At 33.3% G+C, this 13,879-nt stretch overlaps 1 protein-coding gene across 2 annotated transcripts; it reads right to left on the bottom strand.

The window, feature by feature from the left end:
* Positions 1 to 10,358: 10,358 nt before the first annotated feature.
* LOC126892071 (uncharacterized) lies at positions 10,359 to 13,429 on the bottom strand. 2 transcript variants are annotated; one of them, XR_007700664.1, is made up of 2 exons: positions 13,286 to 13,429; positions 10,359 to 10,586 (listed from the first exon to the last, which is right to left on the bottom strand). XR_007700664.1 is itself a non-coding variant. In XM_050661504.1 (2 exons), the coding sequence occupies exons 1-2, from the start codon at positions 11,315 to 11,317 to the stop codon at positions 10,369 to 10,371; spliced, it is 861 nt and encodes a 286-aa protein (XP_050517461.1). In that variant the 5' UTR covers position 11,318; the 3' UTR covers positions 10,359 to 10,368. The 2 variants fall into 2 exon arrangements, 1 of the variants encoding a protein (XP_050517461.1); XM_050661504.1 differs by lacking the exon at positions 13,286 to 13,429 and adding an exon at positions 10,675 to 11,318.
* Between the last annotated feature and the right edge of the window lie 450 nt (positions 13,430 to 13,879).

Raw genomic sequence — 13,879 nt, 5'->3', positions numbered from 1 at the left:
GATACCAGGATCAGAATTTATTTTTAGATTAAATCACAATTTGTTAAGGTTTAATCTTTCTAAAAATTCTGTCAATGATTCATTTATATTTTTGTTTAAATATATAAATTTATGCTTCCTTCAATACATGCCTATCAACTTTGTCTCCAAATTTTTCGCAGAGAGCAGTAACTTGGGGCCAAGTATTTAAATCGGGACGACATAACAAAAAGTATCCAGCTTCGTCAACAATTCTAGAGCATATAACCGAAAAAAAAAAATTCACTTAGGCTTATTGCCTGGAGTATTTCCATATCTGTTAACAAATTTGTACGTTACATTTAGGAATGATTCTAAATGTTCGCTTCTCCCGGAGAAGGGACGAGGGGTATTTGCAACTTTGGCTGCTGTGCTTGTTGCCGTTTTAGAATTGACATTTAAGTTATTTAAGGAGTCAGTTAAATGATTTATATTAATATAACTTTATGAAGGATATAAAATAGCATTTTACGTAGGTAAAATAATTAAAAATATATGGATTAAGGAAATTCGTTTTCTATTAGTAAAGAAAAATTTTACCTTTTTACCAAAGTAAAACCTTGTTATATATTATAAAAAAAAATTAAAAAATTTCTCAACTATGATTTTTTAAAATTCACTTGGGAAAATGTAAAAAAATGCGGTTTTGTCAAGAGTTCAAACTTTTTTTAATGATGATTTTAAGTATGTTATATGCATAAATTGAAATAAAATACATATACATGTAGGTATTAATGCCTGGTTGCACCAACAGATCTTAAGCTCCAGCTTAGCTAAGCTCTACTTATAGATAGGGCCTCCTTGAGTATCACTTACGTTGCACCATAATTTTAGATTCTTACCTTATTATCAATTATATCTATTATTATATTATGGTATTCTTATTGTAATATATTATAATTATATTTTATTAATTCTTATGATATTCTCGACTTAAGCTTAAGATCTGTTGGTGCAACCGGGCATTAATATTCTTAAAATTTATATACGTTATTTATTTAAAATTCTAATTATCAGTTATTTTTAAACAGTTTTGAGAGGTAATTCCTGGTAAGTTTTGCTTCAACACATTTTGTTTGACAACATTAATTGTGTTTATATTGTGCACGTTACCATGGAAACGGCGAATATATGTATGACAACCGGCTGACAACCTGTGAGAAAAAATATTTCTCATTGCAGTAACCGACTTTTCTCACTGCGTGAGAAATTTTTCGGTTTGAATGTATATAAGTAGTGAAAGAAGTTGCACATTGTATAGCATCCATAGAAAAACACTATTAAAATATATTAACTACATTAATAATTTTAAGTACCTATTTATATTTAGTGAGGAGAGAATACTCCAGAAATAAAATTTTCAATTATTTTCATTTTCATAATCGAGTTCATCTTCCAAGTCATCGTTTAATGAAATTGTAATAGCTTTTATGTCATCTTGCATGTTGTCTACTGTCCAAAAATTATTCTGCAATCTTATAACATGGTCGACGTAATTTTTCCAATGTCCGTTGTTCTGTACTTCTCGTAACCTTCATAAATCAATGTTTTAACGTCGTTTTGTTTGAAACTTGAATTCCTAAAGGACCGTTTCAGTTCACTCCACACCATTTCTATTGGGACAGTCATTATATATCATCTACATTATACAGGACAGTCTTAAGATATGGACATATAAGCGGCATTGTTCATCACTGTGATTTCTGTATTTTTCGACAACACAATTAATTTTGTTTTTGTCATAAATATTTTTAAATGCATGAGCAGTTTCAAAAAGTTCATTTTTTTAAGTAAGCTTCTTCAAAATAAATGTCCTTTTCATAACACCACTTCTTAATTTGACGTTTCACCCAATACTGTTTGGGAAATTTAGTTTCCTTGCATTGTCCATTACAATCACATTCTTTTTATTTTTTGGGATATTTGGTATTAACATCTCTTCAAAAAATTTCTCAAATTTATCTCCGTCCCTATGTATCCTTCTTTAGGTTTAATTTCATACACTTGCAGCTTTCTATTGTAGATTTGTACAGCCTCCCATATTGGCCCTCCCAGTCGTATCCACAAACCATCCTCTTTTCTTAGCCGCTGTTGGGTTTGGCTCCGCCGTCACCAGCACGTCGATGTTCTTTTCTACGGCGAAATGAGGTGCTAATCTCGCCGTTACCACGTTCGTTTGAAGTACTCTCAGCTCTCGGATCTTGTTTTCCGTCTTCGCCATTTCTTAGACTCGGACTTCTTTCACGCTCTCTTTCATACTGTTTCCACTCGCGCGCTCTTCCTGGGGCTAGGTCTTAGTGGTCTCTACTTTCAACCAGTTGGTTGAACGTTGGACATATTCTTGAGTTGGCCACATGCTCAGTCACATCGCAGTTGAGACATCTGATTGCTTCTCCCTTGCATTCCGACTCTATGTGACCCTCTGCCGCATCGGAATCAACATCCTCTTCTGTTCCGCCCTTTACAGTGCCATTGCTTGTGTCCAAAGGTTAGGCATCTCGGTATATCTGTCCTTGCTTCTATGACTCTACAGGAAGTATAATCTATCTTTATTCTTCTAATTCTTAGGATCTTAGGAGCATTCAGCTGATCTGGCTATACAACTTGTTCTTGCCATTCTGCTAAATTGGTGACTCGTTCGAATTCATGTCTATATAATTTTGATTTTACCATTCCCCAGAAATAAAAATCCAAAGGTGCTAATTCTGGCAATTTAGGGGACCACTGTAGTATTCCTCGAGTAGAAATTAGTCGTACAGGGAATTTTTGTCCCAAATAATGTGTAACTGCGATTGAACCATCCTCTTAAAACCAGACATCGTCGAAGTTGATCGCAAGGTTTAGAATTGCTGGAATAATATGATTGCGCAATAAATCTGGATACTTACGTCCATTCGTAATAAAAAATGAACCAATTATATTATCGTTATAAAGTCCACTCCCCACATTTAATTTCTTTGGGTATTGATTTTCACAGCAATACTCAAATGTTTACTTTTCGTAAACCAATAGCGGACGACAGATGGGTTTATGACGTTTATGGATTGTGAATGAAGATTCATCGGAAAACACAAAATTTCTTTAAAAAGTTATTGTCCGCATTGGAGTGTGGAGACGATCAACAACATAAGTGGATTGTGTCTCACTCGTATCCAAACAATGAATTATTATCTTTGTTTCACACACTGAATAACGTATTGGTTAGTTAAAAAATTGCCGAACCTGTATAGCACCACAAGAAAAAGTCAATTTTGGACAATTCCGGTGATCGCAATGGCCAAACAGTTGGTCCACATCTGCCTATTTACCTCTTTTTGTTTACTTTAATCATCAACTAGTCTAATTAATAAAAGAAGCTGCTTTCATATTTATCCTTTATTTCCTACGATTATATTGGATTACTACAAAAATACAAATTCCTCTCTCAACATAAAAATCTAACGTCTATCATCTGTCAGTTCTCTTCTTATTAGAAAAGGGACAGGAAGGAGGTTTTTAACGATCTACAACACCCTCCCTCGTTAAAAACCTTTAAAAAAATAAGATACATTAAGCAACCTATTAATTGTCTCACAGGTTTATTTGAATTATTATTATCACTGCATGTCAAATTCAATTTTGGATCTATTGGTATAGAAGTAGGATTGCAAGAATCCATACCAAACTTTCTTAAGATCTGTTTAATATATCTTGTCTGACTTATATGTAAAATACCTTTGTCTCTATCATAGTTTATTTCTAAACCAAGAAAATATTCAAGTTTACCCTTATCCTTCAATTCAAATTTTTTCATTAACTGCTTTATAATATAGTTTATAAAATCATTATCAGGACTACAAATTATTATATCATCTACATAAATTAAAATATATGTTGCAAAATGATCATTACTTGTAATATATAAACAAAAATCATTTTCGGACCTTATAAATCCAATTTCAAGTAAATAAGAGTTAATTTCTATGTTCCAACATTTTGGTGATTGTTTCAACCCATACAATGCTTTATTTAACCTATATACTTCACTTTTACATCCTACTCCCTCTGGCCAATATATATAGACTTGTTCTTCCAAAGTTCCATCATCAGCAGTTCAAGAATGCTGACTTAACATCTAGTTGTCTGAAATAAAATGAAAATTGGTTTCCAATGGCCAAGATCGCTGGTCATTTTCGCTACTGGAGAACAAATTTCTTCATAATCTGTTCCCTTCTCTTGTGCAAATCCTCGAACTACTAATCGAGCCTTATATTTATCACATTTACTCTCTTCAAAAAGTTTAAAAGTATATACCCATTTCGTATCCAAAATATTCTTTCCAACAGATTTTTTATCGACTATGTCCCAGGTACCATTTTTATTTATCGAATCAATCTCCCTTTCCATTACCTTAACCCAGCAATCTTTATCATCCCTTTCTTTTATTTCTTCAAATGACTGTGGCACATCTTCAACCAAATTCATGGCACATAGAGCCATATAAGTCTCATAATCTTCTAACCAATTTGGTGGCGTTACATTTCTACTTGCTCTACCTTCTGCTCGACTTGTGCTCTGTTCTTCATTTCTTATTTCTTCATTAATACTAACTTGATCTATTTAATTTCTGCGGTTCATTTCTTGTTTTGCAATGTTGTCTGCGCTATCCATACCTTCATCACGTTTGCTCCTAACTTCTCTGTCTTCATCTAGTGTTGCTAATACTTTAAAATAAAATTCATTTTCATTAAACCTTACATCCCTGGCAATAATTATTTTGATTTATTTGTATTCCACAACATATAACCTGTAGGTGCATAGCACAACATTACACATTTTCCTGCCTTATCATCAAACTTACTCCTCAATTCATCAGGAATGTGAGCATAACAAGTCCTCCCAAAAACTTTTAAATTTCTAACATTTTTTTTGACATCCATTTTATTGCAATCTATTTTATAAAAAATAATAAACAATACATATGAGTGTTAAGAGTGTGACACAGTCAGTATTCACCCAGTGGTGAATTCCTAAAAGATAATGATTGAATTAGTACAGTTATTAATAAATTAGTCGATCGGATAGCTCAGTGCGACTAGCGGCTGATCCACACTTCACTTCGCCTTGAGGTATGTCAACAAAAAGGCTAACGCGCCAGTATAAAATTCTAAATATGAATCTGGCGCTTAGACTGGAATGTGCGGGCATCTGATCGACCTATGAGGGAGCAGTACGGCAAGGGATAAGGGCTTGCGGATCGGTGATACTCCCCATAGATCCCTACCGAAGGGCGTTGACGCCTAAGAACGGTGTAATACATTAATAAATTAATTTAATTAATTTGAATAGTGATACAATAGTAATTAATAAGTGGGAATGAGTAGTTAGTGTTGAGGTCAAGAGTGTCTGTTCTTTTTAGTCTTCTGTTCTGTAGGGGTGTCAGGAGATTGGTGACCAATATGTTTGGGTGAACCTGTAGTCTATTGTGGTACTTGGAGCACAGAGAAACAATTTCTTCTTTGACGGTTTGGACTTGGAGATCCCTATGTATATTATCGTTGGAAATGTACCAAGGAGCTTGGCACAGTTGCCTTAGAACTTTTGATTGAAAGCGCTGTATCTTGAGTAAATTTGTTTCACTGACAGTTCCCCAGATTTGGATGCCATACGTCCAGATGGGTTTCAGTACACTTTTGTAGATCAGAAGTTTATTGTCTAGACTTAGGCGTGATTTTTGATTCATGAACCAGTACATCTTTCTATAAATAAGTCCCAGTTGCAGTCGTTTGTTCCAAATATGCTTTTGCCATGTTAGGCGGCTGTCTAGGTAAATCCCCAAGTATTTGACGTCACTTCTTATTGGCAGTGGTGTGTTGTTAAAGGTTACAGCTGGATTGATCCCCTTCCTTAGTGTAAACGTAATGCGTGTTGACTTGGAGCTATTAACTTTGACTCTCCACAGTTTAAACCATATTTCAAGTCTATTTAAGTGATTTTGTAGTATCTGTGAAGCTAGGGTCGGATTTTCGTGGCAAGCCATTCGGACAGTATCATCAGCATATGTTGCAATTGTTGTATGATCTGAAGTTAATATATCTGCTGTGAACAGGAGGTACATTGTGGGTCCAAGGACACTTCCTTGGGGTACGCCAGAGTGGATGGGATGTAGAGTAGTGAGGGCCTCCCCTAGTTTTATCTGATACGTTCTGCTGGTGAGGTATGATTGTAGGAGCATGCAGATTGGATGAGGCAATTGTCTTTAACTAACAATAAAACACGAAAACGTTTGTTTTCTATACTTCCACAAAATTTATTATATCTAAGTGAAGATGAAGTTCAATGAAGAGTTTCAAATTCTACATATTCAAAATAAAGGCCTTAAGCTATCTTTTTTAGAATCTATGGAAATTAATAAACTGAAAAATACAGATATAATTCTGAATGACCAACTCGAGACAAACAGCTCCCCACTCCTCAACCTCTTCAGTTGAAGATTAAAAAGGCAAACACATTGTAAACTATATTACTTGAGAAAGGCACTCCGCCGAAACAGCTGTAGTCACTTAGATATAATAAATTTTGTGGAAGTATAGAAAACAAACGTTTTCGTGTTTTATTGTTAGATAAAATGAACTTCCATCAAGTAACGGTCGAATCCATCAATTGTCTTTAAGTTTTGATATTAGACCTTTATGCCATACCTTGTCGAAGGCTTGGGAGACATCCAGGAAGGCTGCTGTATAATATTTCTTGTTCTCGAGTGCATCTCTTGCGGTTCTGACTACCCTATGGACCTGTTCGATTGTGCCATGTTGTTGTCGAAATCCTAATTGGTAATGAGGTATTAGGTTTTTTTCTGTAATGACAGTGTCTATTCTTTTCAGGAGAAGCCTCTCAAACACTTTGGAGGGTAAAGGCAGAAGACTAATAGGACGATAGGATGAAGGTTGGGTTGTGTCTTTGTTGGGTTTATGAATTAGAATGATTTGTGCTACCTTCCATTGGAGGGGGAAGTAGCACAATCTTAGGACAGCATTGTATATGTACATTAGTAGCTTTATTGCTTCTTCAGGTAGTTCTTTGAGAATTAGTCCTGTTTGCAGGTCATATCCAGGCGATTTTTTTGTATTTAGGTTTTTGATTACTTCTTCAATTTCGGTAATTTTAACTTTTCTGGTGGGAAGACACATCTGGTAGGGTTCATCTGCTATATCTGTAATAAATTTCTCTTCGTTCTTTGGAACCTCTCTCTTGTGCGATTGGAAAACTGACTGAAGATGTTCAGCGAATGTGTTAGCCCTCTCTTCGTCACTTCGAGACCAGGTGCCATCATTTTTTCTCATCGGTGCTTTAGTTTGTGATTGTGTTTTGAGTTTTTTAGACAATTTCCATAACGAGTAGTTCTTTTCTTCAGAGCTAGACAGATTCTCTAGGAAATAGTTTATTTCTTGTTATTTGTGTTCCTGTAGGACCTTTTTTAATTGACGGGTTGCTCTGTTGTATTTGGTTTTGTCATCTGGAGCACGGGTGGTCTGCCATCTTTTTCTTAATTGTCTTTTCTCGTATATCATGGTTTTTATATAGAGCGGGTATGAGCCCGGTCTCTTAGCATATGATATATCAGGTGAAGCTTCCCATGCGGCTTGTTGAATTTTTACAGTTAGACGTTTGACTGCTTCTTCTATATCTTGCTCAGATTTTAGTGGTAGGTTTAAATTTATACTATTTTTTATTATATCTCTGAAGGTATTCCAATTTGTCCGGCTATTGGATAAAACTAGTGGTTTTGTGATGTGGTGCACCTGTGTACTTAGAGTAATAATGAAGGGAGAGTGACCAGATGAGAGATCGAACAAAGGTTGAACTTTCAAGTAGTTTAGAGAGATACCTTTAACAATACAGAAGTCGATGAGATCAGGCACTTTTCTTGTGTCGGTTGGCCAGTACGTTGGTTGACCCGTGGATGCCGTTAGTAAATTATTGTTTTGGACACTTTTTAATAATTCTCTACCTCGAGATGGTATGAGTCTTGATCCCCAATGAAGGTGTTTAGCATTATAGTCACCAGCAGCTATGAAGCGATTTCCAAGCTTGTTAAAGTATGTCGTGAAGTGTTCTTCTTTAATAATTTTATTTGGTGGACAGTAAACTGCAGATAGTATAAGCTGGCTATTCCAGTCAGTTATTGAGATAGACGTGGCTTGTAAGTTTACTTCACTATGCTTGATTATTTCGTGATGTCTAATGCTGTTTTTTATAATTATAGCAGTGCCTCCATGGGCTCTTCCTAGAGGGTGTTGAGTTATATATATATATATATATATATATATATATATATATATATATATATATATATATATATATATATATATATATATATATATTGAGAATTTGGGTATATTGAAGTAGCTTTTGTCTGTCATATGTGCCTCAGATATTAACATAACGTCCAGATAATGCTCTGAAATAAAGGCTTTGACTTCCAGACTATGATTAGTCAGACCATTGGCGTTCCATGTACTAATTTTTAGTTCAGTGTTGAAGGCTTAACTTCGTGACCAGTGTCATTAGAATGTCGAACATTTTGTCCATTCTCTCCATCAGTTTTGAGACATGTTGTAACAGGTCGTCTCAAAAAGTAAATTTCTAACATCTGGTTGTTTTTCGTTCCATATTTCAGCTGGTGTAACGTCTCTATCCAGGCTTTCCGAAGGTGACCTATTTATCACATAACATGATGCCCTTATAGCTTCTCCCCAGAAAGACTTAGGAACCATTGAAGCATTCATAATAAATCTAGCTCTTTACACCAAAGTACGGTTCATCCTCTCTGCCTTACCGTTTTGTTGAGGTGTGTACGGTACTGTATAATCTAATATAATGCCATTTTCTTTACAAAACTCCATATTCGTTTGAAACATATTCGCCCTCATTATCACACCTTAATTTAGAAACCTTTGAATTAAATTTTGATTCTACAAACCTCAAATATTCCTTAAATTCGCTGAAAACTTCACTTTTATTTTTAATTAAAAAAAGCATAGTAAAATTTGAAAAACCATCTATAAAAGTGACAAAATACTTACAACTATCAATTGTTTGTGGACTGTTTGGCCCGCACACGTCAGAATGAATTATTTCCAAAATTCTATTACTTTTTGTCCTGGTTGAAAAAGGTAACCTTAAAAACTTTCCCTGTACACATGGTTCACAAAAATTCACTCCGCTAATATTTATGTCCTTGTTTATTCCAACAACTAAATTCTTATTAATTAATTTTTCTAATGATTTAAAATTTAAATGTGAAAAACTTTCATGTCATCTAATAAATTCTTTATTTTGGTCATTTTGGACAGAGTAACATTTTTGTCGAGCTACTTCAAAATTGATCTTGTATAAACCATCTCTTTTACCTAATCCTATTAAACAACCGTTCTTAATTAATTTTACACCATTTTCAAAAATTACAGTAATCTGTGGTACATAAAAAGCATTTTCAATTTTACATTCTACTTGTCTACCACATACATTGCTAAAACATTAATACTCCAATACCAACTGCAGGTAAATAGTTACCATTTTTTGCTAATGCTATATCTATAGGTTTATCCAAAATTACCAAATCTGTAAATATACTTTTATCATTTAGTAAGTGATCAGTACATCCTGAATCAATCACAAATTCTAAGTTGTTCACTGTTTCACTATTAACGACATTTTTACCTATTTCAGTTACAAAACATACCTTAGACACTTCATCAGTTATATTATCAATCTCATGTGACCCGTCCTGCTCTTGGGTGAAGTTGCTTCTATGCATTCCTCTGTTGTGATGTAAGTTTCTCGAACCTCTATAACTGTTACCTCTATTTGACTCATTTCCTCTAAAATCATTCTGAAAACCTCTTTGACTCTGAAAATTTGATCTGTAATTGTTACCTCTATTTGACCCATTTCCTCTAAGATCATCCTGAAAACCTCTTTGACTCTGAAAATTTGTAAATGGGTGTTTCTTCTAAAATAAATTTTTTGGGCTTGACTAGATTTAAAAAAAAATATTGTTGTTAAATTTTTGAAAATAATGTATAAAGCACTTTGAGAGGTTCTTAATTAAATGTGATAGAAAGTTGAGCTTAATTCTTTTTATATATAGGTTTTTTGAAAAAAATGTCCATTCTAATGATTTACCTGCCACTCTAATGATAAAAAATAAAACAACCCCTAAGTTTACATCAAAAATCAACTTATATTAAAAGAAAAAAGAACATTTCATTTTAACATTTTGCCCCAAAAAAATGTAGAAATAATAAAAAAAGAAACATCAGCTATGTGAAACCATTCACTTGATTTTATTCCTTTACCATACAACATCTAAACTGAAGATTTAAATAAATTATCAATATAGTCATATTCTTGTATTTTGTAGAATCTATTGGAAACTGGTTCAGGTGGATGCACTAGCTGACATAAGATTCCATTTCTAGTAGTCACAGTTTGACGATCAGCGATATCTGGCCAGAAAAAACTTTTACCATTTTTCATCATAAAGTTAACAGTCATAATGTTTCGATCAATTTTTTCAATGATTCCTGAAAAAAAGTGTATAGCTTAATAAAATTTAACAATTAAATTTTAAAGTAAAGAAAAGCAGTATAGTAAAAAACTGTAGTCTCTTACCTGGATACCAATCATTATCAAAAATAGCTGTAACCCAGGTATCTTCACTAAATTCTTCTATTCCTGTAGGCCGAGCAGTGGCTCTTCCATTGTCATTTTCCTCACTTAAATATGAAGACTGTAGCGGCGCTACTTTATTTTCAATCGCATAATGAATACAATTCTCAAAGCTGCATTTAAAGCAGCTTAAAGTTCTAAAACTCAGCTCTCGAGTAATGTGATTCCAAGTTACTTGATGTGTTTGCATTGTCCCTTTATATGGTTTTAGTAGTGGAGGCAGAAAAGCATCAAATTTTTCAATATTATTTTCATTAAGACATTTGATATGTATATTGCTGATGTTTTCTTGAATACATTTCACAAAGACATCAAAGTTATTTATGTCATGGTTAAATGTTATGAGTTGATCTGCAGTTCTTTTAATGGTTGCACCAATACCATCTGGAGCTCCCTTTCCATGTCCTGCCTCTGAATAGTTCCAAGAAATATGTTGGATTTGTGGAAATAATTTTGGTAAGACTTGCTGTAGGTAAAAGAACATTTTTTTATTTCGATACTGGCTGCTTGGACTGTCTGAGAGAAAATGAATTGTTTTAAATTCAGTTTCTAACTCATGCTGGTAATGGTTTATAATTATTTCCATATGTGCCATTATGGAGGCAGGATAATGTCTTAAGGACTTGGAGACGGTACAAAAACCCTCTTTTTTTGATTTATGGTACATCATACCAGTATGAAGTGTTATTTGGTCTCGGGATGCTCCAAAATGCACAGACTGTGCTTCATTTGCATACTTGCAGAGAAAATTTTCGGAAAAATCTATATGAAATAGAATTTCATTTTCAGTTAGGCTTTCTTTTAATGTCTTCATTAATTGTCAAAATATGTCGTAAAATTTTATTTTGATATAGTTCTAATTTCTGAATTAGTGTTGCTGGATTAGACCTCACTTTCTCCTTTTTGGTAATCTGAACAAGAATGTCCTTTTTAGTTTTGACACTAATTCGTTTTTCTTTTAGCGTAATCCACCTCTCATATTCAAATTTTCTTATCCACATTTCATCTTCCACATGGTAGAATATCTTCTTAAATTTGCAATTTTCACATTTTCGTTCCAAACATGCTTCATTGTATTTTGAACAGCACAAAGTTTCAAGAAGTGTATCTATGTCCTTTTCCAATATTATTTTATTTGTATATAAACTTGTTATAAGCAATTTTACATTTCCATGCAGTATACAAAGGCATGTATCCCTTCCCGTTAATTTTTGAGAGATGACCCAAAATGGGCGAACTTTACAAAATAAGGCATATGACACTTTCAATGATGGATACTCTGACTGAAACTTGTGAAATAAATTCTTTAAGGTATTGTTTAGGTATCTTTTTTGCATTTTTTGGCATTTTCTTGTAACTGTATCTTTTTTACCAGGGCATATACGAGAGTTTTCTTCTTGTAAGTAGAAGTCATGTATGGTCTTTTTTAAAAAGCTAAAACCAGTAAATGATTTTCTTTCGTATTTAAAAACTTCTGTTCTATTCCTATTGGCCCTCCTTAAACCTGGAGGAAGGAATTGTTTGGCATCTTTCAGTAGTTTATATTTTCTCAAGTTGGGACCCTCTATTGCCTTTGTAAATTTTTGTTTGGACTTGTCATCTTTTAGGGATAAAAATATAGAAGAAAGATCTTCTTTTAGAGCTTCTCCAAAAAGTAATTGTCTTTTTACTTCCTTAGGCACTGTTGGTGAATTTTTAAGTAGTTCTGTAACCTTTGACTGAGGAGATAAAACCGACTTTTTTTCTTAATGGCTCTGTAAAATCTTTTTTTATACATTTCAAATTTACATTTTAATTTTTTATTTTCCTGTTGAGTTTTTTTTAGTTCCCTAAATAATTTCGTTTGGTTTCGTCTTTTAACCCTTTTTCCTTCCCTTTTTTGTCTGCTTACACTGCTAATAGGTGTACTACTAAATGACGAAGCAAAACTAGTGGACGGTTCATTTTCCTCAAAATTTACTTCTGGGTTTTGTTCTTCAGGCTCACCATTCTCACTGACTGGAGGTGTATTGTCATTTAAATTTTTGAAAAATTTCTGCCGGTTTCTATATTTTTTTGAATTCTCCTTCCAAGATTTCCTTTTTGCTTTCAGTTCCCTGCGACTTAAATCCTCTTTTAATTTAACAATGCCCTTTTCCTTAGCTTTTTCATATATTTGATGTTTTTTTTCCTGCTCTATTTTATATCTTTCTGCGTTATTTTTAATTTTTTGTCTCCTTTTGTTTTCGCATTCCCTTTTTTTACGTTTTCTTTCTTCTTCACTTTGCTTTTTGCGTGCCATTATTTACTAGTCAAAGTTAGTTTTTCAAAGTAATCTACAAAGATAAAAAATAAATCATTAGCATGGCATAACATCATTAGCGTGGTTTAATTTGTGCACGCTAATGACGAAAATAAATAGCCACTCTAATGACAAAATGTGTATATTTTCTTATAAAAATTCCCTCAGTATTTTTTGAATAAAGAAAGATATTGTAATTAAAAGCTTATTTATTAGTGCCAAATATGATCATAAGTTAACTTTTTTAATTTTGATTTTTTCTGAAAAACTTACCTCCACTCTAATGACGAAGCTTAATACACGACCACGTGCACGTACTTTTTAACGCGTATCTCTGAAGACTAAATAAATATTGCGCAGGAAAAATACCTTAACTGTATTGTTGGAGGGGATAGAAATTTAAATATAAACGGTAATTTCCGGTTGGGTATATTACGCGGGAATTTTAAACTGTTAACTGTTGGTCCACGCTAATGACGCGGACAGTTGGGGACAAACTTTAAGCTGTCATATTAAGTTATTTATATTACATTTTAAAACTGTTGTTGTATGGTTGGAATAAGTGGTTATTAGGGTACATGTAAACTATTACAAAATAAGTTATTAAACCTCCATGATGAAAATATTGCTATGGATTCATTGAAAAATCAGGTCGGGGACATCCACGCTAATGATTTTTAAAGTTTATTTATTTTTTTTTAATAAGAAAAAGAGCAAAATATATAAGTTTTTATAAATTGTTTAAATTATTCTAAAGCCAAATGTTCTAACAAAGCAAAAAAAATTGGTTTCTATTAGTTATTTAAAAAAAACAAGAGGGACCTTAAAATGTTAGCTTGGGGAGAAAATACCAAATCTGCCAGACCC

Source organism: Diabrotica virgifera, chromosome 9, assembly GCF_917563875.1.
Source record: "Diabrotica virgifera virgifera chromosome 9, PGI_DIABVI_V3a".
Classification (NCBI taxonomy): domain Eukaryota; kingdom Metazoa; phylum Arthropoda; class Insecta; order Coleoptera; family Chrysomelidae; genus Diabrotica; species Diabrotica virgifera.
Note: the sequence above shows the minus strand (reverse complement) of the source record. Positions and strands in the feature narration are given on the sequence as shown.